Source organism: Pangasianodon hypophthalmus, chromosome 16, assembly GCF_027358585.1.
Source record: "Pangasianodon hypophthalmus isolate fPanHyp1 chromosome 16, fPanHyp1.pri, whole genome shotgun sequence".
Classification (NCBI taxonomy): Eukaryota; Metazoa; Chordata; class Actinopteri; order Siluriformes; family Pangasiidae; genus Pangasianodon; species Pangasianodon hypophthalmus.
The window spans coordinates 12,148,505-12,174,039 of NC_069725.1; the positions used below are offsets into that span (position 1 = coordinate 12,148,505).

At 38.8% G+C, this 25,535-nt stretch overlaps 1 protein-coding gene across 1 annotated transcript; it reads left to right on the forward strand.

The window, feature by feature from the left end:
* Positions 1 to 1,782: 1,782 nt before the first annotated feature.
* Positions 1,783 to 24,450, forward strand: dnajc5ab (DnaJ (Hsp40) homolog, subfamily C, member 5ab). The gene is made up of 5 exons (XM_026921197.3): positions 1,783 to 1,980; positions 16,994 to 17,178; positions 18,989 to 19,202; positions 19,365 to 19,536; positions 21,613 to 24,450. Exons 2-5 carry the CDS (start codon positions 17,072 to 17,074, stop codon positions 21,714 to 21,716), a joined length of 597 nt encoding a protein of 198 aa, XP_026776998.1. The 5' UTR covers positions 1,783 to 1,980; positions 16,994 to 17,071; the 3' UTR covers positions 21,717 to 24,450.
* The last annotated feature ends 1,085 nt before the right edge of the window (positions 24,451 to 25,535 follow it).

Below are 25,535 nucleotides of genomic sequence, written 5' to 3' on the forward strand. Positions count from 1 at the left end.
CTACAGATGTCAAGAGAATCAAGAGTTGTTAATTTGTCATTTGCCCAGTTACACTGGATACACTGGGCATTGAAATGCTTGTGACGAGGCTCATATTTAGACATGGATAGTACAAACACTTATTAGACATGAATAAACACATAATTGGACATGAATGGTTGAGATATTGGATGTTTCTATGTTCTGCTACCTGAATGTTATCCTATTACAATATATGTCCTTGGATGTGTATTGTTCTGGACTATGTGTTACTGGGGTTCAGATGCAAGGGATGTTTGCTGTACATGTATACAGCATAGTCACTGTCCACTTTAATAGGAACTCTTGTACCTCTTCTCATTTATGCAATTATCTAGTCAGCCAATCATATGACAACAGCGCAAGGCATAAAAGCATGCAGATACAGGTCAAGAGCTTCATTTAATGTTGACATCAAACATCAGAACATCAAACATCAAACATCAAACATCATTGGGGGCAGTCGTGGCCTAATGGATGGAGAGTCAGACTTGCAACCCGAAGGTGAACCTGAAGGTTGTGGGTTCGAGTCTCGGGTCGGTGGGGGGAGTGAATGACCAGCGCTCTCTTCCACCCTCAATACCACGACTGAGGTGAGACCCTTGAGCAAGGCACTGAACCACCAACTGCTCCGCAGCAAAAAAGGCTGCCCACTGCTCCGGGTGTGTGGGTGTGTGGGTGTGTGGGTGTGTGTGTGTGTGTTGGGTTAAATGCAGAGCACATACTTGGCCACAAGTCACTTCACTTCACTTCAGAACAGGAAAAGCTGTGATGTCAGTGATTCTGACTGTGGCATGATTGTTGGTGCCAGACAGACTGGTTTGTGTATTTCAGAAACTCATGATCTCCTGGGAATTTCAAACACAACAGTCTCTAGAGTTTACACAGGATGGTGCAAAAAACAAAACAAAACTTCCAGTGAGCATCAGTTCTGCACCCGGAAACGCCTTGCTGAAGAAAGGGGCCAGAGGAAAATGGTCAGACTGGTCTGAGCTGACAGGAAGGCTACAGTGTCTCAATTAAACACTCTTTACAACTGTGCTGAGCAGAAAAGCATCTAAACACACGCAACACATGGAATCTTGAGGTGGATGGGTTTCAACAGCAGAAGAGCACATCAGGCTCCACTCCTGTCAGTCAGCAACAGGAAACTGAGGCTACAGTGGGCACAGAAACTGGACATTCAAAGACTGAAATAAATAAATTTAAAAAAGGCAATATTTTTCCAGTCTTCAAATGTCATACCATTGCAAAGCTGTTTCTCTGGCTGATTTTTATAAGTGACCTCTTCAAAATGGCCTGTGCCCCATGACTGGCTGATTAATGAGTCAGGCTAAAAAATAATTCTGAGATCACTGCTTTGTGTACTGACTGCCAAGGGTGTCAAAAGTGAAAGGAGCCCTAGGAGCTCTCTCTCTCTCTCTCTCTCTCTCTCTCTCTCTCTCTCTATATATATATATATATATATATATATATATACAGAGAGAGAGATAGAAATTGTTGTTTTTGTTATTATTATTATTATTAAAATAATAATAATGAAAATATATATTATATAGAATTGCAGTAGTGCAATCATGATGCTATTTATTAGAATATATACATAATGTGTGTGTGTGTGTGTGTGGTCTTTGCTTGCACAGCTGATGAAGGACTTAAGGACTTTTGTCCTAATCGTCTCGTCTTTTATTTGGAAAGTCACTGGTGGAAGGCTATAGTGGGACAGATCACGTGGTGCGTTCAAAGCCTTTCGTCATTACGAACACAGATTCCCTCGGTGTGTTTCCGCCCCTGACGTCAGCGCACGAGTCCTTCCTCCAGGCGAGGGGAAGCGTTTATGATCTCCGGTGCATGGATGTCTGAATAGCGCCTCCTGCACACAGAAAACAAGTCCCACAAAGTATTTCCAGCAGGACACTGACGACCTCTTTCTCAGTTTACGCAAACCTCTTTCTTCCAAAGGTAAGAAAATCCGCTGGAGGTAGTTATGTACAGCGTCCCAAATCCCGGACCTTCACTAGCTAGCAGTAGCATTTATGCTAGGACTGGATTATGGAGCAGTGCTGACAGCTAGCCTTGTAAACTAAACTGCTGCTAATCGACGAATATGGGCTGCTGAGTGAGGGAGTGAGTCAGGGAGTGAGTGAGTGAGTGAGGGTGAATCAATAATTCTTTATGTTTTTAAATATAGTACACTGTATATGGAGGAGAAGCTACTGTTTCACACCCTGTAAAGTGCGCTGGTGTAGGGAGTAGGGAGGCATTTGGGACTCGGAATGGACAGATTAACGTCTCTAATTCCAGCTGGTCGGGTTAAATCCTGTGTCCAAAATATACCATCCGGTCAAACTCATGTAAAACTCGAATACTGGACAAATTAAATAATATCAGGTGATTCATAAATATTCATGTAAATACTAGAAAATTAGAATTTAGATGATAATTTTATAACATTATAACATTTATAATGTGTTTGGGGTTTGTGTGTCAGCTGTAGTGTACTTGTGTTTATTCACATGATCTCCTTCCTTCTAGTCTATTACTTGCATTTTCTACTATTTGCATTTTCTGTTTCACTTCTAATCCCCTTCCATACAAGTGTCTTGTCACCTGCAAAACTTTAAACCAAATCCATTTAAAATGTCGTCATTTTGTTTTTCCCAAGACTAAGGAGAACAAATGTACAGTGTGTCCCTCAGAAGTCGCACTATAATCCTCCCAGCCTTGTGTGATAATGTGTATGTGTTAAGGGTGGTTTGTGTACACTGTAGATTTCTTTTGTTTGTAGGATATTCACTGTCATCTCTCATAGACAGCATGTAGAAAAAGCCTGGAGAAGCCTTAAAGGGATTTTATTAAATATATATTTGTCAGTCCTAAATGGCAAAACCTGATCTGCAGAGTGTTCAGCGTGAGGTATGTTTAGTGTTAAGCATAAGGTGAGTGTTGTTCCACTCATTCGGAAAGTTTTCTATTCTTCTTCACCGTTTTGAGAATCAGAAATAAACGTACATTTTGGAGGAGAAAAGATCAATTAAATGAGTGTGTATCTCTTCATAAACTATGGATGTCTGTGCATGTTTGTAGGAAATACAATATACACTTTTTTAAATGAGCAAAACCTAGGTAGTGCCCTGTAATGGTAGTGCCCTGTAATGATATATAGCCAGAGAATAAGAAGCAGACTCTTTATAGTTTTGTCATATACTTTGGTGCTCATTCATTCATTCATTCATTCATTCTCAGTAACTGCTTTATCCTGGTCAGGGTCATGGTGGATTGAAGTCAATCCCAAGAACACTGGGAGTGAGGCAGGAATACAGTCCCAATCCATCACTCCATATCGCTCCATTGCAGGGCACCATGCACACACACATTCACATACTCATCCTCATACTTTAGTGCACATAATATTGGCACATGCCTTAATCTGGTACATTTCATACCACTTGGATGGCTTAAAGATTGAAGTTCCTCATTTTAAAATCCTTCATTTTAAACTCCATTGGTTATTACAGCAGGGTCTGTGACATACAGCCAGAGTACATAATGTTAAGTACAGTCCTCTTTTTTCATGATATAATATCAGACAATAGATCAGAATTTCGGCTTTCATTTCCTGAAAGAACATAGAACATGGTACATTTAGTGGTAGACCACCAAATTTTTAGGTGAGCAAAATATAAGAATAGGAACAGTATAGCATAGTCTTAAAGTAAATGACACTTAATATTTGGGTGCATATCCCTTGCTTGCAATGACTGAATCAAGCCGGTGAGCCACTGATATCACCAAACTGTTGCATTCTTCTTTTGTGATGCTTTTCCAGGCTTGTACCACAGCTTCTTTCAGTTGTTGTTTGGTTTAGGGGGTTTCTCTCTTCAGTTTCCTCTTCAGGCGGTGAAATGCATGCTCAGTTGGCTTAACATCTGGTGATTGACTTGGCCAGTCTAAAACCTTCCACTTTTTCCCCTGATGAAGTCCTTTGTTGTGTTGGCAGTGTGTTTGGGGTGTGTGGTTTTTTTTTTTTGTCTTGCTGTATGATGAAGTTCCTCCCAATTAGATTGGATGCATTTCTTTGTAAATTGGCAGACAGAATGTTTCTGTAGACTGAATTCATGGCTTGCAGCTTGTGGTATGGCCTCTCTATTTCTGCTCTCGAAGTCGTCTTCAAACGGTGGATTGTGGTACCTTCACCCCTGCCCTGTGGAGGTTGTTGGTGATGTCACTGACTGTTGTTTTGGGGTTTTTGTGTCACATGTTCCAATATTTTTGATCACTTGAAAAATGTGTGGGTTCAAACAAAAGGTGCCATGTTCTAAGTTGTTTAACACATCAAGATGTAAATATCAGGAAATGAAAGCTGAAATTCTGATCTGTTGTCCCATATTCATCTTTTGATCTCAAACCCAAATGTCTTCAGTGTAGGAAAAGAAGTGATGTTGCTGTTTCAATACTTTTGGAGAGGACGGTGCATATAAATAAATAAATGAATGACATTGCAGTGGTGGAGAACATTATCTTTCCATAGTAACGTTGTTAGTCTTTGTTTGTGTAGGTCGTGATCTACATTTTAACACGATGGAAATGTGGTTTGGCTTTTGTGAATAATTGGATTATTCCCTAATATAAAGCTGTGCGATGATCGTAAGTGGATTTATTTAACATTGGAAGGGCTTCATGGCTGCTAACAGTTTGAGAGCCCCTGTTCTTTCTGTTGTCTAATCAGTGTTGACCGAACCATGTACAGAGAAAATGATTTGTAAAGGGTTCGAGGAATAGACTTGAACTGAGTTGGTGAATAAAGACAAAGATGGAGGAAAGGGGTGAGAATGCGTGGAGAATGTGCCAGAGCAGGAAGACAGAAGCTCCCTGGCAGGGAGCGAGGATGCAGCTGGAGAAGAACTGGTGTTGATGAGCCATGTGTGTTTTCTGAGCCAAATAAATGTGTTCATTCCCATGCCATCTGAATTTTACCCGTGTCCTTAGAAAGAATTAAATGGAACAGCATATTGTGGTTGTAATACCACTATATGTTTGTTTGTAATGGAATTTGGGAAATATTTTGTAGGATTAAAATCCAAAAATTTAAAAAAAAAAAAAAATGTTTTATACTTTATTGTCATCATAGCAGAAGCTCTGTACTCAACTAATAACCAGTCCAGCAGTCATCTGTAATGCGACCCAACACGAAGCAGACAGTCAGCCCTTCAGTTTTCGGGAATCTGTGCCCACTGCAGCCTCAGATTCAGGTTCTTGGCTGACAGGACTGCATTCTGATGTGCTGTTGTAGACCATCTGTCTCTAAGTTCGACGTGTTGTCTGTTCTGAGATGCTTTTCTGCTTACCGAGGTTGTAAATAGTGGTTATTTGAGTTACCATAGCCTTCCTGTCAGCTCAGACCAGTCTGGCCATTCATCTTTGACCTCTGTCATGAACAAGGCATGTCTGCCTGCAGGACCGCCGCTCACTGGATGTTTTTTTGTTTTTCCACATCATTCTCTGTAAACTCAGCCCATCTGGCACCAACAACCATGCCATGGTTAAAGTCATTGAGATCACTTTTTTTCTGCATTTCACATTTTTTTCTGCACCTTGCTGTTTGATATGAACATTACCTGAAGGTCCTAACCTTTAGTCATTCATTAGCATAATGCATCTGGACACACAGAGTCTCTTGCAAAGGACAAGAGACTCTTGTAAGTCATGTAAGTGTCTAGCAAAGAAATAAATATTAATGTGAAGTCACACCATGGCTTAACCTTGTTTGCTTTAAGCTTTATTCAGGAGCCATCAAACCTGGATACAGTACCTCCTTTGCCTCTGCACAAACTTTAGGCATTGAATCATTGACATGTACATGAGATGGATTTTATTGGCTGAGCTAAAAACATCTCCCATCCTCCCTTTTTCCCTCTCGAGGTTGGTTGCTAGCTTTTTCACCCAATGATTGTGAACTTCACAATGTGAACTTTTTACTTGTTTGCGTGTATGAATAACCAATAATCTTTCCAGAATCAGGAATAGTCAGCTATGTGGGAATGTTGATGAAGCTGAGCAAAAAAGTAGAAATTTAACTCTCCTTAAACATGTCGAGAGAAGATAAAGAAGTCTCAAGTAATATCTTTCATGTGCAATATGAGGACAGAACATCACATCTCATAGCTGAAACGTTGGTGACATTTTTTGTCAAAGGCACAAACACAATGTTCTATATTAGTCATTTGTTTCTCTTAGTCTGTATTAATGCACTGAGCTAACTCACCATATTTTATTACATTATGTTAGCCGCTACCTTTAGGCCTAGTCAGTTTGGTTTACAGCAAATAAAACATGGGACTGGCAAGGACACTGGAGTTTACACTTGCCTAGTGAACTAGCTAATGTGTTTATGATTTGTCCACCTCTGTCATAGTACAGTAGGCTAAGCATTATGTGGGTGGAAGCTCGGTGGTCAGGAAATATGGCTATGGCACGAAATATCCTGAGTTCAGAATGAGCTAATTGGGAACAAAAAACCCACAAACCACAGCTTTGTTTAGCAGCGCCATGCTGACCAAGCATAATCGTAGATACTGTATGAGGGAGGACAACACACCAATGCAGGCTGTGCTCATGTTATAAGCCCAAAGATGTTATTCAACTCTGAAATCTTGGCAAAAAATTAACGATAATTAAAAAAGTAGCGATACACGATTCAAGGTACTGGCTTAAGATATGATTCAATCGATTCAATTGTCAGAATATTTTGAACAAAATTAGAATAAAGAAAAATTATGACTGAAAAGACTCCTTTTTTATTTCTGAATCATAAAGAATGCAAAACAATGTGCATTTGTCAATGTGCATAAAACTAAATAAATCCTCAGAAATTTGATTGAATAAACCTTGGGGGAATGATTGACTGAAAGAAAATGAGCTCTGTAGCAGCACCTGAGGCACCGTTTTAACCAGAAATAGAGCTCCAAAATCGGCTAAAATGCCAGAGTTCTGTGACCTCTTTCTCGAGCACTGTAGACTGCAGCAGTGTGTGGTTGGTGTCATTTAAAAACTACAGAAGTACTCTTGTGGTTGTGTGGTTGTGTAATCATATAATCTATAATGCATGTCAATCCAGAGCTATTGGTCACCACAAGTGCAGATGATTCCCAGTAATGGTGCGGGCTCTCCATGAAAGAATGCTGATATCGCACATTTCCACGGTACACGTCGTCACTTTTTTGCATCATGATGCATTGTTACACCCCGACAGGTAATCTTAGCTTGTTTGAAACCCGGTTTGCAGCAAATGGGATTTTTTCTGTGCACCTAAGCAAAGTGAGCGTTTCTCCAGACATTTATAATTAAAAATAATATTGTATTGGTCACTATAATTAAATATATTTTTATTTTAAATTCTTTTCCGTCTTTGGAAGGAATCTTGGGTCAGAGTGCATGGTCAGTTGTTGTACGTCACCCCTGACCAGGTGAGGGGTAAGTGCCTTGCTCAGGTTTTTGAATATTCAGCATTCTGGTTACTGGCACAGACCAGTGTTAATCCTATTCACGGAAATACTGATGATAATGCTTGCTGACAATTTGTTTTTAAAATTTTACCAACAACAAGAATAATAAGATTTAAAAAATTCGTACCGCACAGAGATTAAGATGATATTAAGCTATCCCTTGCGATAATATATAAATACTAAAATGACAGTGTAAGGATTTTTATAAATCACTGTGAAGTTTGCACCCCATTTAATCAGAAACTGAATTTGTATTATTAGTAGTGTGTGCTGTTGTCGTGGTATGTTTCTAAGCTAAAATTGATGTTTTATGGCCTGTGGCATTACTCAACATGCCATAATTACCAAGTTGTGACAGGCTAGTTTGTTTGCAATACAGATTTTGCAGGCTGAGAAATAAAATAGCACAAATATTTGTTTTAAAGGTACAAAGCAGTAAAAACTCACCTCAGAAGCTATAAACATAACAGTAATTATAAGAAGCTAATTATGAAAATGAGTTGTTTAAATTAGCCTGCATGTCTTAAATATTGCTAGGAAATAGCAGCATTTTGCCTCTTACGATGAAACTTTCTTTTACTAATGACTACATTAACGTTAGCTGACCTTACAGCGCTGTTCAGAAGCTCACGTATGTTGTGCTGTTGTGCCAGGCTAATTCAGGTTTGCATAGACTACACTGAACGGTACCATTTCCCCAAATTTTGGATCCTTTCATGTGGTTAAACCGACAGATTTTGTTACGTGTTTTCAGTTATAGCTACAGTGTAGCTACAGTGAATTATAAAAATTTGAGTGCGTGAGGAAAATGATTTCACTGGCACCACACCATATTAGCAAGACAGAACACACATCTAGAAATGAGGTAAGTCTATTAGAGGTGTAATAATAGAAATATTGATAATCTGAATTATTTTAATTATCAAATTTGTCAAAATGTTGTTGTAGCCCTAATTAACATGATCATTTAGCATCAAACATGCAGGTTTCTTTTTTTTCATTTTCACCATTGGGATGCCTGTTGATGTTGTATAGAATAAAAACTCTAATATGAACTGTTAGACGATGATTAATGATTAAAGTGAAGGTTGAGGTCAAAGGCAACTTATTAGCAAAGTACTGATGTTTATAAGACATTATTTTATTAGATCATGGGTTTCAATCATTGAGTTTAAAATTCACAGAAAAGCATTTTGCCCCTAGTCTGATGAACTCACTTCCTTATGGTGATTAAAAATATTTACCCCCCAGAGTATCTGCATGAATTTATTGCACAACAAATAAATAACATAAAAATCTTTTAGGAATGTTTGTAAATATTGCTATTGACATTTAAATATGTCTTAGATTGTGCTAATTGGGCATTTTCTGATTTCATATACTATTCACAGCCATCTGTTTGGAGCTGTGGCTGTTACGAGAACCTCCCCACCCCCCTTTTTACACATCCACATACTTACCACTGTGTTAATAGCCATGGCAACGGTTGGTGTCGTTGTGGTGAAACCGTATGTTCTTGTATTGCCTACTTCCACTCCCTTACACAAAAATCTTGTTTATCTCTTTACGAATACTCTTTGAATTCCTGATGTTTCCATTCAGTTGTCCTTATCTCAAAAATGTTAAATTTGTTTAAAAAAAAAAAGTAGGGTAAAAGACAGGATGTCAAGAGTGCCTGATGTCTAGGGCAGCTGAAAAGACATTGCGAAGATGGGACATGCAACGGCCCTGTGTCCTTTTATTCAAAAGTCTAAGCCAGGAAAAGGGTATGAACGAAAAAGCCCTGTATTGAGGTTTCCTGTGCGTGTGCGTGTGTGTTTGGAGATGACAGACTCTCATAGAACAGTGTTTGCTCTCATGCTGTTCTGGCATGAAAGTAAACAGATGATTCAAAGCAGGGCAGAAGCTCAAACAGGTACACGGCTCTCATCTTTCAGCCCACATAAAGAGTGGCACAGGATAGCATAAACAAGGAAAGGACAATGCAGAGGAGGACAGGGAATAATCCGGTAGAGATAAGAGAGGTGACAGACAGGTGTACTGAAAAAAATATCTTTAATATTCATGTACTGTTTAACTTTGCTCTAAGAATGTATTCATCCTGAACTACGTTAAAACAAAAATAAAGTGAACATGGGTTCACAGACTGGGTTTAGTCTGTCCATATGGTCATACAGAAAGAAGATGTGGGTGGAGGGAAGAGGAACAGGTGGAGGAGGGAACGCAAATGAATGAAAGAGTGTAACAGGAAGAGGGTGGTGGAATTGTTGCTGCATTTATCTTATGGTCGTAACTTGTAATTTCCCCCACAACTAGGAATTCTTAGTCAGTAACTCGGGAACGGTCTCCTCAAGCCCGAGTTCAGCAAGTGACGTCAAATCAACATGGCTGCTCACATGAGTTGTACTGTATATACAAGTATTAGCTTTAAATAAATCAACATACAGACTTATTCGCTTGTAAAATCTATAATTTTTTGCAGTTCACTGTTTTGAGAAGGTACTTACACATCACACATCACAGTTAGCTAGCAATATTGTTGCTAACAAAACATGAACTTGGATGCGTACATTTTTTTTTTTTTTTTTTACTCCACAGTAATTCCGTGTTCCAGCTTCCAAGTTAAGTCGAATGCAGAATATGTACTGGGGTTCAATGACAGCTGGTTGTTGTATAAGATATTTAATCTAATATCTATTAATAGCTCGACAGTCAAAGTGTTAGGGCTGAGCAATTCATTATATCATGAGGTATAATCGAAGGCATAATAAGAATGATTACTATTACACACACACACACACACACATTTAAATAGACAGCTTTATTCATGATATCTGTTTTTTTTTTTTTAAGTCTATAATGCTCTTCATGCCGTGTTTCCTCCAAATAAAAAATGCTAAATGGAAAAGTTATCGTTAAAAAATTTTATTAAAAACACTATACTGTCTACTTTTAGTTTCTCCAATTTTTTGGGGAAAAAGGTGATGATAGAGTATATACGCCACCTCGTTCGCACTCTCAAAACGTCACACCCACAATTATTTCATATGCGCCTCATTGTCACAAAGCAGCTTTAGAGAAATCCGGATGTAGATTTACATTTGTTCTGAATGAGCAAGCCAGAGGCAATGCTGGCAAGGGAAAACTCCCTGAGATGACATGAGGAAGAAACCTTGAGAGGAGGCAGACTCAGAAAGAAACCCGTCCTCTTCTGGGTGACACTGGATAGTGAGAATCCGAGTCATTACTCATCCACAGCTGTATACTGTAGAGTCATGCAGTGCTACATGTGTTGAAAGGATCTTGAGTACGAGTATTAGGTGTGTTATTGGCGTGTCAGCAAAGTGGGGTGAAAAATATCAGCGCAAATTTAGACCAAATCTGAAGGGGGAGGTGAACTCACGTGACATGACTGTCACTGATATGCTGCATGAACGTACAGTCCGGGCTAGAAAGAAATCTCTGCCTTGCTACTTCATACCATACTGTGTATTTGTAGTGCTGTTGTGCTTGGTTCCATAAAAATCCAAACTGATCCACCTTAAAACATTTGTTAACAGCAAATCTGTTGTGAAAGCCAAAAAGAAACCTCACTGTCATTTTATATTTGAAAGACCAGGCACTCAGGTTGAAATTGATTTAAGCATTTTACTGGATATATGACAACAACAGAATACTACATGAGGTTAATGCTGTTATGATTGATTGGCTTTCCAGTCCTCTGTTTGTTTTTAAGCTATGCTTTATTCATAGTAGAATTTAATTTATAACCAATGTGTATGTTCACTGACAAAAAAAAAACATGTAAACATCAAAATAAATAAAATAATTGGCTATACAATATCGTGATAATCACGATCTTAGCCATGAGCAATTATGAGCTCTATGTAAAATAATGAGAATAGAATACACGTGATTATGTTCATTAAAGCAATGCAAACATGACTGATTATTCTAAATGCATTCTTTAACATCACAGGATAAAAAATAAAAACGTGTACAGGTCCCCAGTCAGCGGAAAGCTGATTTCACCACTTACTAGCTTTAAAAGAAAACGCATGTCACAGAGGATGTCATGTCATGTCACAGAGGAACTCTGCTCACCTTCCTCAAGCCTGACCTCATACTTCAGAGTGTATCTGAACAACAACCCTAAAATGTGGAGAGGCAGCATTGTTGTGGATTATATAGACCATGAAACACAAAACCTGAATATGTAATTTAATTATCAAAGTTCAATGTATTATGTCTAGAAAGTATACGGCAGTGGTGATGAAATTCTATCAGAGTTTTTTAGGGATTGTTTATTAAGTGAACCTGAATGGCTTTAGAGTTGTGTTGCTTTCCTAACACCAAAGTGGAATACAGTAAAGAAAATGAGAAGAAGCATAGCATAGTGAAATGTCTTAGCTGAGCTAAAGAGAGGTTTCTAAAATATATAATATATAATAAAGCTGGGTTATATTTATATTTTAGCTGGGTTATATTTTATTGTATGGCACATCTTTATTGTGCTTCTTAAGACTACTAGGATCCAGAAGACGAAGGGTAGGATCCAGAGTAATACCTACTTTTTTTTTTTTGACTCCACTTATGTTTTTTGTTTACCTACCTTCATTTGCATTTTATCTATATTCCAGGCCAAAAGTATGTGGACACCTGACCATCACACCTATATGTGGGCCTTTCCCAAAATGTTGCCCCAAAGTTTGAAGCACAGAATTATCTAGAATGTTTTCATTTGCTGTAACATTAAATTTTCTTTTTAGCTGGATATAAAGGGTCCAAACCTGTTTCATCATAACAGTGCCCCTGTGCACAAAGCAGGATCCGTAAAGACATGGTTTGATGTGGAAGAACTCAAGTTGCGTCAACCCCACTGAACACCTTCGGGATGAATTGGAACACTGACTGTGCACCAGGCCTCCTTACTTGACATCATTGCCTGACCTCACTAATGCTCTTGTGGCTGAATGGGCAAATCCTCACAGCCACGTTCCAAAACCTAGCGGAAAAGTCTTCCCGGAAGAGTGGAGGTTATTATAACAGCAAAGGGAGTTGGGGGAATTAACTCCATGTCAGTGCCCATGTTTTTGGAATGGTACATATGGGTCTGATGGTCAGGTGTCCACATACTTTTGGCCACACAGTGTATTTGAGAATTCAGAAGCAAAGTGTATATTATCTTCCTCATGATTATATAGAATGTATCTGCATACCTCTGAATCATATACACATGGGAAAACATTAATGTGCAGACTGGCAAAAATGGCCCTAAAGTGGGACCTTGCAGTACTCCCAATGATTGTGCATCATTCATCTTCAGTAACTGCTTTATTCTAGTCAGGGTTCCGGTGCATCCAGAACCAATCCCGGAAACAGAGCATGAATTATGTAGGCCCAAGCAAATTGTACATACACATTGAAAGAAACCCAGTATGATTTTTTTTTTTTTCTAATTGTGTGTATTTATGGATCGTTTGTATTTATCTGATGTAGAAGAGAAGTTGTGATTGTGTCAAAGGAATTAGATTAGTCGATAAAAATTCATACCTCAAATCCTTTATCCACTTTAGCCTTAATAACTTAGCAACATGCCATTTAATTCGAGTGATTTGTACTAAACCCAGACCGAGTAAATTGCAGTAGATTTTTAGAATCAAGACGTGCTACCAGCTGTTCACCAACTCGCCATTTTCTCTCTCTAATGTTTACTGATTTCATTTCTAGTACTAAGAGGCACTCAGGGTTTGAGAGGTGACAGAAATAACTTGGTACACTAGAACTAATCCGCTAATGCTCTGTGTGAGTGATTAGCCTCAGAGAGCCAGGTCACAGTGCAACAGAGGAACATGGATGGGGAAGAATGGCTTCCACATGGCTTCCTTCAGAAAATGTTCTCTTAATACCTCCTTCTCCTACAAGCTTGTCAAGCTTTAGTAAAACTGTCCAATGTAATTTACACTGTCTGTGAATATATACACGCTGTATACACTGGTCAGCCATAACATTAAAACCACATGCCTAATATTGTGTAGGTCCCCCGTGTGCCACCAGAGCAGCTTTGAAACCATCAAGGCACCAAGGTACACATGGTATCTGGCACCAAAACGTTAGCAGCAGATCCTTTAACTCCTGTAAGTTGAGAGGTGGGGCTTCCATGGAACGGCCTTCTTTGTCCCGCACATCCCACAGATGCTCGATCGGCTTGAGATCTGGGGAATTTGGAGGCCAAGTCGACACCTTGAACTCTGTCATATTCCTCAAACCATACCTGAACAATTTTTTGCCCTGTGGCAGGCCACAGCCATTAGGGAATACCGTTGCCATGAAGGGGTGTACTTGGTCTGCAACAGTGTTTATGTAGGTGGTACGTGTCAAAATAAAATCCACATGAATTCCAGGACTCTTCCCAGTAGAACATTGCCCAGAGCATCACACTGCCTCTTCCGGCTTGCCTTCTTCCCATAGTGCATCCTGGTGCCATCTCTTGCCCAGGTGAGCGACACACACACACACCCAGCCATCCACATGATGTAAAAGAAAACATGATTCATCAGACCAGGCCACCTTCTTCCATTGCTCCATGATCCAGTTCTGATGCTCCCGTGCCCATTGTAGGCGCTTTCCGCGGTGGGCAGGGGTCAGCATGGGCACTCTGACCGGTCTGCGGCTACGCAGCCCCATACACAGCAGGCTGCGATGCACTGTGTGTTCTGACACCTTTCTATCATAACCAGCATTAACTTTTTCAGCACTTTGTGCTACAGTAGCTGTTGTTGTTCTGTACCAAGCAACACATGCTGGGTACTCTGTGAGTTTAAATCCCAGTGTAAAGTGGCATGCAGTGTTTGAAATGTGATGGAAATAACTCAAGGTTTATTCAGATGTTCCACTAAAGCTGTCTCTTCCTCTGGAAGGCTTGATAAATATGGCCATCTGTTCAGTGTAGTGGCAGGAAATAACTGGCCTGAGAGAATGCGTTTTTCACATACTGGCAGAAGGTGAAGCCAGCTTTCTTGCTTCTTATTGGGCATCTCGTGCAATAGATACGAGGAATGTACTTAATTTCATTCTTGTTTTTTTTTTATTCTTTCCCCATTGTAAATTTCAGACTTGCATCATCCATGCACCTGGATAAGGGAACTGAAGGGAACAAAAAGCAAAGCCATTCTAGACTTTTGATATATAAATTATTTGTCTGATGCTGAGATTGTCTGATACTGTTCTTTATTCCAGATAACTACACTTCTTGCTATTACTGGGTCCATATAAAATCCCTCAAAATTAGTTTTATTTTTTTTACTTTTCTATTACTTTTATCAGGACCTTATTACTATAGTTTCACTGTAGACAAGTAGATAAACACTTTGATGCTAACCAAGCAGTATTAGGTTTTTAAACATAGATTTAAAAAAAAAAAAAAATCACTGGTTTATTGTAGTTCCCTGAGCTTCCTAATTTTTTTTGACAAAAAGGGTTTCTATTGCAAATTATCTCAAAATATTTTCTTTTAGTCCAATGCAACGTGCTAACTCATGCGACTTTAGTCATGTGCGTGTGCTGGACACCGTGCACTCTGTGATGTGTGCACATATATACCAAGAACTATTCATGTTCCCTGAATAGTGGAAATCATATGATCTTATTTTATGGTATACAGAGATATGAAGTCATTATAAGTACATTTGCAAAAAAAGTTTATTTTGAAGCTGTCAAGCCAAACCTGTGGATCAAAGGATTGAATACTATCTCTAGAAGAGGACAAGGACTAGATAAGTTTAAATGGTTCAGAATAATTTCTCACATGTTGAGAAGGTCCCTTACACTGATGCAGGTTTGGAGAGAAATCCTGGCACCTTGGCCAGTGGAGAAAATCAACATCTCTTGCAACAGCTATTTTGTGTGGAAAAGTCTTAACATGAATTGCTGGAACTTAAGAGCCTACCATTTTGTCTTACTGTGAAAATGCTTTCATATGAAATGGTCCCCTTCATGTTATTGCCTACATTGGAAAAAGAAAGTGGGCACTACACAAAGCACTGCTATAGAGGACAGATTTAGTATAGCATTTTCCGTCCAGCTCTTTTCCATCCATCCATTCTCTGTACCGCTTATCCTACACAGGGACGCAGGGAGCCTGGAGCCTATCCCAGGAGACTCGGGGCACAAGACAGGGGACACCCTGGACGGGGTGCCAACCCATCGCAGGGCTCAATCGCGCACACACACTCACACTCACACGCACATTCACTCCATCCAGCTCGGAATAGAAAAACCCTTAAACACTGCAAAAAGTTTTTTATGCTTGACTAAGTTCAGCCTGTTGGTATATTCATAAAGATGAGATGTGAAGAAGAGTAAAAGGTACAGATTTGTTGAATAAATGGTGATGTAGAGGCATAAGCAACAGATATGAGTGATATATCTAGATATATCTAATCATAAACATGGCCACAGACTGTTGTGCTGTTTTGACCGGAGAAGAAATGAAACTTGATTTAATTAACTGAAGCAACATCAAATGGCCCTGTCCGGGATAAAATGGTTACTGAAGATTGAATCAAACCAAACAGCACAGTGCGATATGGATATTTTGTAGCCGCTAATGCAGAGATTGTTGAACATTTTGCAGCCCTTTTAGCTGTAAAACAAATTCCCCTTCTGCACAGGTTTACTTCATGAAAATTATTTAAATGTGTTCAATAATATTTTATAAATTTATTAGAGCCATAAAGCCTTTTATTCCTGAACATTTTACCAACAGAACAGATTCGGTCCAGGTTGGCGTTGTTTGTAGTCTACTTGTTTTTGAGTCATTGAGGTAGCCCATGCAATTCAAGTGACCAGTCAAACATGCTAATAATTAATCAAACTCTATAATTATAATAACTTGTGATTTATACACCTGTAACTAAATTAAAAAGTCATGGAACCCTGTGGTTGCACAGACCCCACTTTCAGAATTGCTGCACTGTGTTTGTACACTACCATAGTGCATTATGGGATTACAATAATTCACTGGACATCCTCCACTATGTTTTTGGACAACACTACAAAATGGCAGACTTTGAAAATAGTGCATTATATAGTACATAGCGCATAGTGTCAGCTACAGCATCAGTTACTGAGACTCGAGACTGACCTGCCTTATATAAACGCACTTAATTTTGAAGAAAAGAACTCTGCAATAGTCAGCTGGGAGAAATGCAGTGTCATATCACTGTCGTGTGACTCATTCTGCAACTTGAGCTGTCAGGAAGCCAGTGTATCAAAAAGAAAACTACTTGAGTAGATCAGGCAACTGGTCAGGTAATCAGAAGTCTCTTGTAAAAATGAAGGAAAATTGAAATAATCAGGTCCTCCACCTGCTCATTTATGAGCACTGTGTAATTTAACTGTAAAGAACTACAGGCTGTCATCATAACCACTCTCTCTTCTGTTTTCTGTCATGTCTATCTCATTAACAGAGGCAGCAGTGTGTGTGTGTGGTGTGTGTGTGGTGTGTGTGAGGGAGTGTGTGTATGGTGTTTGGGTGTTTGTAAGTAATGGACCAGCAAAGACAGCGTGCTCTCTCCACATCGGGGGAAACACTGTACCAGGTTCTGGGGGTTACTAAGAATGCCTCACCAGATGACATCAAAAAGTGCTACAGGTAAGAAACCCAAAGATTTCTCTTTCTCACTCTCTCTCTCTCTCTCTCTCTCTCTCTCTCTCCCTCCATGTAGAACAATTTCTCTCTCTCTTTGCAGAATGAGTTGGACGACAGTGAGGTGCGTGCGTGCGTGCATGGGTTTTGTGTGTGCGTGGGTGTGTGTGCACGGACAAGCGTCAAAGTGTGCAAAAGTGAAAGCAATATTAGCTCTAAACCATAACTTAAATAAGAACATTGTCCTTGTTTGTCCTTCTCTACAGAATTTTCATTAGAGAAATCTCCTGAAATGTTTCTCTTATTTGATTCTGTTTGTGTGGTGGTCTGGGAAAGCCTACCAGATGTCGCTATGGCCAAATTCTCGAAAGCAGCCACAAATGACCCCAAAAAATGGCCAAGATTCTGCCAATAATATAATTTGATATCTTTGCTTTAAGAAAACAGAAATACATTATAAATGTACATAGATTTTACCCAAATGTGGAAGTGTTGTTTTTTTTTTTTTTGGTTACTTTTTAACCTTGCCTTGTCTATTTGCCTGTAAAGATTGCATTGGGTAAGGAGCCATTAAAAAAAATAAATAAATAAAATAACAGCAGTAAATGCAGTCAGTCTGCCTAAATATGTCTAAAACCTCGCTAGCTAAGTGTGCTTTTCTCTGGATTTGATCAGGTTTTAGATACATGGCCTAGCAAAATTAACATAAGCCTAATCGATACAGTTTGTGATCAGATATCGGCTGTCAAAATACCTGCACTGTCGCATCATCATCATCAAAACAGAGAAGAGCGCTTACACACTGTACAGATGTAGCCAAGAGAAGTGAAAAGAATTCATCAGATGCGAAGGATGGTAATAAATAAAAGGATAACTCGTTTCCCATTGCAAACATATAATTCTTTCAAATTTGTCAGTGATGTTTTACTGTAAGTATATTAGGTTGTAAATGTAGATGTATACACGGTGTCTTTCAGTGTCATTTTCTCCCGTTTCACTATCAGGGGTCACCAGAATATAATATGGTATATCTTTTACTTCTGCTTGAGATGCATGGAAAAGAGAAATATCTGCTGGAGAGGCATGCAAAAGTGAAATATATTCAGTTCAGGGAAATCTGTACTGTTCAGAGCTATATGTCTAGTTGAAAATGTGAAAATTTGGGTTTTCTGAGGTTGCCACACGTTTGAGTTCAATAAAGATTTCAGTGCAAACTCATTACAATGAATGTAACATTTTCTTCCACTAGAGGGTAACAAAGCACTTTACTCTCTTAAGTATCAAGATACTTTATATACTTTTGTATATAAAAGTATCCTTATATACTTTTTTTATATTCTTCTTATACTCCAGTTGAGTTCAAAAGTTTGATTTAAATGTGTATAGCAAGATATTAATAGTGAAGCAATCAAAAATGAATTATATAAATGTGGACCTTTATTCAGCTTGGCTCTAAGGATATCCTCCTATTTGTTTTGGACTTTTTTCCATAACCTCCTTTTCCACAGTTATCTGAAAGGTTGTAATTTTTAAGTGTTTCTAGACTTAGTTATGATAGACAGTATAATATGATAACATAAATACATGCAATTATGGAATTATCTTAGCTCTGCCCCTTTTTTTCAGGAATCCATACTTTCAACATAGTAGGGTTTATTGAGGAAGAAGAAGAAAGATTGAAAATGTTTTCACTGCAGTTTCGGTTTACTTAATGAGTGACAAAAAGAAAAAAAATTTAAAAAATAAAAAAAAAAAATCACTTTCAGACATGTTCAGTTGAAAAGTTCTCATTCTACCTCTCTTGCTCACATCATAGGAAACTAGCTCTGAAGTTTCACCCAGACAAAAACCCTGATAACCCAGAAGCAGCGGAGAAGTTTAAGGAGATAAACAATGCTAATGCCATCCTCACTGATCCCACTAAACGCAACATCTATGACCAGTACGGTTCTCTGGGCCTCTACGTGGCTGAGCAGTTTGGCGAGGAGAACGTTAACACGTACTTTGTGCTGTCCAGCTGGTGGGCCAAAGTGAGTGTGTGCACACTTCTCCACACACACACACACAAACACACAATATGTAGGTGTTTTGTATATGTTTTTAAGTTGAGGGATCGTAGCAGGTCCGACATTTTTTTCAGATTCTGGAAAAAACTCAGTCATGTTTTATTCAATACGATCTGTACACTGCAGGCGCTGTTCGTCTTCTGCGGCATTGTGACGGGTTGCTACTGCTGCTGCTGTCTGTGCTGCTGCTGTAACTGCTGCTGTGGGAAGTGTAAACCACGACCTCCTATGGAACACGATCCTGAGTTTTATGTCTCCCCGGAGGACCTGGAGGCTCAGATGAAAGCGGATGAGAGAGGTGAGACCACAGGACAAGTGCTCTTAGAACATTTTTTCAGTTCACATTCAACAAGTACTGAACCAAACAGAAATTAGACTACTAGTTTTAGTTCTTTTTTTTTTTTTTTTTTCTATTATACAAATTAAGTGTTGACTTTAAACTAGAAGAAGTACTTTGATTAGCATTGTTCCCTTGCCAATCAGCCAGTATTAGCTGTTTAATTACCCATATAATAGTGACTACAATAAATTATGGGCATGATGCGGGAATACACCTGGATTGAACGCCAGTCAATAACATGCACATTCGTTCACAATTAGGGGGAACTTAAGAGTCATCATTTCACCTACCGGCATGTTTTTGGAAGGTGTGAGGAAACTGGAGGATATGCATAGAATATACTGTAAAAAAATTCCACACAGACAGTACCCTGAGCTCAGAATCAAGTATGAAGAAACAAAAATAACATTATCAACACACTAAAAACTTCAAGTACTCCTAGCTGCAGAGAATAAAGTCAGTAGAGTTGAGTCGGACCTGATCGAGCTTCTCCTACCTGGGTAGAGGGGGTACAAGGGCATTGTGGAATTCCAGGGAATGAGCAAGCAGATGCTGCTGCTAAGGAGGCCTCATCTTCAGAGCTCAAGAAATGCCCTATTCCACCTTCAGACCTCAAACCCAGTATAAACTCTAATATCTTAAAAAAAAAAAAAATGGCAAACTGCCTGGGACCAGTGTAGTACAAATAAACTCCAAATCAACCCTGTTGTTGGTAGAAAACGTCATTTCTACTTGGATAATCACTGGGACCAGATCATCTACACCCGTTGCTGAATAGGCCACTTCAGACTCACTCACTAGCTTTTGTTAACGGGTGAAGATCTTCCTTTATGCCCCTTATGCCAAAGTCCAATATCTCTGAGGTATATTTTAATGGACTGTGATAGTTTCAACTAATCTTTTTTTGTTTGTTTGTTTTTGTTTTGTTTTTTTTATTTGGTTGATTCATAAGAAAAGATTTTTAATAAAGTGAGGCCACATTTAGTTTTAGATTTTTTTAATCAAAGATAAACTTTAAAAAACTTTTGTAAATTCTTCATATTTTGATAGACTTTAACCTGTTTCCCGCCGTGAAAAAAAAAAAAACAGTTAGTATGGCGTTAAATTACAAACAAACCTGGGTGGAGGTGAGCCAAAAGTCCAGGAGGTAGAGACAACTCAATGTATTTCAGGGTGGATGAGTGTTTACTGTGTTGTTTCGTGTTGTACAGTGTTGTGTTGGTTATGGTTAGGGGGTTAGGGTTAGACTCATAGGAGGAGTTGGATCAGATCTAGCTCCACCCCCTGGACCTTTGGTTCTGCAATGAGGATCTCAAAAACCATATGAAGTTGGCACCACGTATGGTCTATTTCTGTTACAATATGCTTATTTTTGGGGTGTAAAAAGCATTGTGCTAGTTCAGTTTTTAAGAAATTACACTGAGACATAACTGCACAACCATAGCATCAATGAGCCAGATTATTATGTGGGTTATTTCTCCTTTTTTTAAATCAGTATTCATGGGTGAGAGGTCTGCATATTACCAGTCAGCTCAAGCAGTAGTGATCGCCCTAGGAATCCTAATAGTAACTGTTAAGTAGGTTAAAAAAACACACACACACACACATTTGGTACTGGATTGATGACCAAATGAAAAAGCACAGAACCAGTTCCTTTGTGCTAATAACTGTTTTGGAAGGTTTTTGGTCAAACAGATCATTTAAAGTTTGTACTAATTTAGCATAAGTCAGGACAGCTGAAATTATAATTTCAAAGACATGCATCATGAATTTTTGATGCAATTGTTTTTTTTTTTTGTTTTTTTTTGAGGGCACTGATTCTGTGGAAAAGAATAAGTGAGTGACAAAACCATCTTTACAATTATGCAAGTCACCTTGAGTTACTGCTACTAGCCTGAGTAGAAGACAGTTCACAGTTGCCCCCTCTATTATTTAGGATGCCTACCAAAGATTAATAGTAAAAGTAAAACATAAAATATTAAAATAAATCCCTGTAATTGCATGTGTTTTCCGTGTCTCATCCTTCACACACAGACGGTGATCCCATCGTCGTGCAGCCTTCCTCAGCTACAGAAACCACTCAGCTGACAGCAGACGGTCACCACACCAGCTACCGCACCGACACTGGACTCAACTAGACGACTCCCTCTCTTTCCCTCCTCTAGAACACCAGACCAGCAGAGGGAGCCATCCTGCGTCCTCCACCCAGGGACTGCTGAGAGGGCTGGACGAGTGGACAGGTGTCTGTCTGTCTCTGCTGTGAAATGTCAAAGCTCCCAAAGCTCAGGCTTGCCTCTGCACATGTAAAGGAGCAAGGTTTTATTTTTCCTTTGCATTTTTTTTCTTTTTCAGTCCAAAAACACAGCCTGTTTGACACACTTTCTCACGTACGCGCGTCCCACGCACAGTCCCACACACGCAGCCTCATCAGTCTTGTATTTCTGTAGATATAGATCATGTTCAGTCTGATGCATTCAAATGCATTCATCTTGAACTAATGCGTAGTTCTTAATAAGTAGTGTCCTCGTTTTACTTGGACGTCCAAATATACAATTTATTTAATTTATTAACCTACAGTTGAAAGACAAATCTCTGGAATCTAAATGACTAAATTATTGATTCTTACTAATAATGTTATGAACTTCAATATTAAGTATCTTAGGTTTTTACATTGATTTTGTCAACACAGCAACCGAATACCTTTGCATGTGTATTGAATATAGAAATGGCTAACCACGTAACCACATTTTAGTTTAAATGTCTTTTGTTTTCCTGGTTTAATGCAAAATTTAGCAAAGAATAGTGTACACTGCCCATTGTCTATGCAGCCTGCATTTATTATACCGCATTTTTATATCTTAGTAGAGACCACATGTTCCCTCAAAGATAGGAATATCTGACAGTTTTCACCTTGTGGGGACATTTGGCTGGTCTCCATGAGGAAAATAGTTTTTTAAACCCATCTGTTTTATTTAAAAGTCAGAAAGAGCCAAAGGCTTTCTTTTGGATAAGGTTGTTAAAGTTAGGGTTAGATTTAGGTGTAAGCATAGCATTAATTAGTTGCATTAATAATTGTCAGTGGATGGTCCTCACAAGGATAGTATAACAAACAAGTGTGTGTGTGTGTCTGCTGTAATAGAAATACAGTGCCATCTTGCCATCATGTTGAAGTATTAGGACAGTAAACTAATTTTTGACTGTGTATCATGTTGGAATTTTATGTCCAAGTCCATAGTTTTATAAGGGTGTAAGTGAGCTGTGTCTTTCACTGACATTTACCAACCAGTTCACTAAATAAATGTCTGGGAAAGAACAGCAGTATCTATTTTTCTTTTAACTTTAAATTCTTTTTGGTAAAAATAATCACTTACCCACACTCTCCCAAAACATAAGTGAGACATAACATAAGCTGCATGTCTTTTTGTTTTCCAAAGGTCCGTAGGTCACAGGGGAAAGTGTGTGGTTGTGTTTTCAGATGTTCAAATACATAATGTCTCAATAGTTGTTATCATATTAACATGTAGTTCCCTCATAGTACAAGGACAAACAGAATTAATTGAATTGTGTAAGATGAATTTCACAATTCCTGTAGTTCATATATAGAAGGTATACAATTGTGTAATCGCAAAGGATGCGTGTGTGTGTGGGGGTGTGGGTGTGTGTGTGTGTGTGTGTGTGTGTGTGGGTGGGTGTGTGTGTGTGTTTTGGGGGGGCGGGGGAGTGGTGTACGTTGGGGTTGGGTGATGCCTCAGCGGTATGTGGATATGTGGAAACAGTAATATCATTACTGCCACACGGTTATGTTACTCAGTCATGACTCTGCTTCTGTGGTCTGTATACTCTTCCCTCTGCTCTCTCTCTTTGTCTTATCTCTCACCCCTTTAGTGTTGTTTCTCTGAGGACAAATATCATTTATAAATACCTCTGAAAATGTATATTCAGAACTACTCATCACCCCATGTCCCTTCTGTTAAGGGCATTTCCAGTTCAGTAGAAATGGATTTCAGTTGCATTAATAATGATGTGAAATTTTAATGCATCATTTGTTTCATTAATGTTTTCTAAAAGAGCTGAAGTGTCTGCATGCTTATTTTTTTCTCACACAATGGAAGGAAAACACTGATTGTTTACTGGAATATATTTTATGTAAGCATAAAACAAATCATAACTTATTAAAATAGAATAATCCAAAATGAATTACTAAATTTCTTTCATCTGTGTAAGGAGTATGTGTAATGTTAGACCTATTTTGTGTAGTTTATTTTGAGTTAAATGTACTTGCTTAGATTTTAATTATGTGTACATATCACAACTGTTGTCTAGCTTAGTAATATTCTTTATGCTTATAAGGGAATCACAAAGTCAAATTCCGTCACATCTTCATTTTATCATGATGTCTAAATCCAAACCCCACTAAATGGCGAGTCCTAATATGAAAGCATTGACCACAAAATGATCACGAAAGTGTGACCCATCAAATCTACACATTTTGGTCAAATTCCCGAAGGACACTTTTCTGTTACATTTATGTAGTGTATATTTCTCTTTATCTAGATGATGAAGCATCAGTTCAGCAGTGTCTGTATAAAAGCATTGAAGAAAATCAAGCAATCACCTCCCCAGATTCTTACAGACTGTAAGAAGTGGCAACGTAGAGACAGTGTGATATAATAATTTATTTTCGTATGCTTTTAAAAAATAGTTCTAATGATGTGTGTATGGATGTGGCCATTCAGCTAAATGGCTGAGTTGTTTTGTACTGTGGAGCTGTATCTGTTAAGTTGCTGGTTTTTCATTGTATCAGGGATACCGTGCGCAAGAGAGATGTGATCTGTTCATTTCCTGTTGTATAATAAATGTTTCTGAATCCTAGTGTAAGCTTTGTCATGTTTTTTTTTTTTTTTTTAAACAAGCTAATTTTTTCCTAATCTAGACTAATTTACATAACTTCTACCATGTGGTTCTCAAAGTAGGGTTTCCCAGGGTAGAAGTATGCATCGGGACTGGGATCACCAACCAAAAAAAAAAGTTTCTATTTCATGCAAGCAGGAGAAGGTGGACATATATGAAGTTCGTAGGACAAAGAAAGGCCACATGAATATACACTGTATGAATAAAAGTATGTCGACATCTGACCATCACACCCAAGAGTCTTCAATCTTATCCACAAAGGGCTGGTGTGGCTGAAGGCTTTCATTCCAACCAAGCAGGAGCCACCTGATTTCACTTGATTAATCAGTTCGTCTTAGTCTCCAATCATCTATCAAATGTGCCTCTAATTTGGCTCTAAAGCCCTTAGCAACACCAGCCCTTTGTGGATAAGATGGAAGACCCTTGATCACACCCATATGTGCCCATTCCAAATCCATGGGCATTAACACAGCCTGGGTCCCCCCTTTGCTGTTATAATAACCTCCACTCTTCTGGGAAGGTTTTCCACTTGATTTTGGAGTGTGGCTGTGGGGATTTCCCCATTCAGACACAAGAGCATTAGTGAGGCCAGGCACTGATGATGGGTGAGGAGGCCTGGCATGCAGGCTCTGTTTCAATTCATCCCAGAGGTGTTCAGTGGGGTTGAGGTCAGGGCTCTGTGCAGGACACTTGAGTTCTTCCACATCATCTTTGGCAAAACATGTCTTGAAGGAGCTTGCTTTGTGTACAGTGGCACTGCCTTGGTGAAACAGGCTTGGCCCCTTAGTTTCAGTGAAGGGAAATCATAATTCTACAGCATACAAAAAGACAAAAATTTGTGGAAACAATTTGGGGAAGGCCCACATATGGGTGTGAAGATCAGCTGCTTATTTCCCAATCTAAAGCTCAAACCAAGAATAAAATAAATATGCAACTGAATGTAACTGCAATTTTTTTAATAAAACTTGGAAAAGTGCTGTGAATGTGATCCCAAATGCTTTTGTACAGTGTATTAAAATGTACATGGTTTAGCTTTTGTGGGTGCA

What these genes read in the sequence shown, in the direction of transcription:
- dnajc5ab (XM_026921197.3), top strand. Translation starts at nt 17,072, where the DNA reads ATGGACCAGCAAAGACAGCGTGCTCTCTCCACATCGGGGGAAACACTG. An exon ending in GACATCAAAAAGTGCTACAG is followed by an intron (nt 17,179 to 18,988) that starts GTAAGAAACCCA and finishes CTCACATCATAG; the next exon opens with GAAACTAGCTCTGAAGTTTC. An exon ending in TGTCCAGCTGGTGGGCCAAA is followed by an intron (nt 19,203 to 19,364) that starts GTGAGTGTGTGC and finishes TGTACACTGCAG; the next exon opens with GCGCTGTTCGTCTTCTGCGG.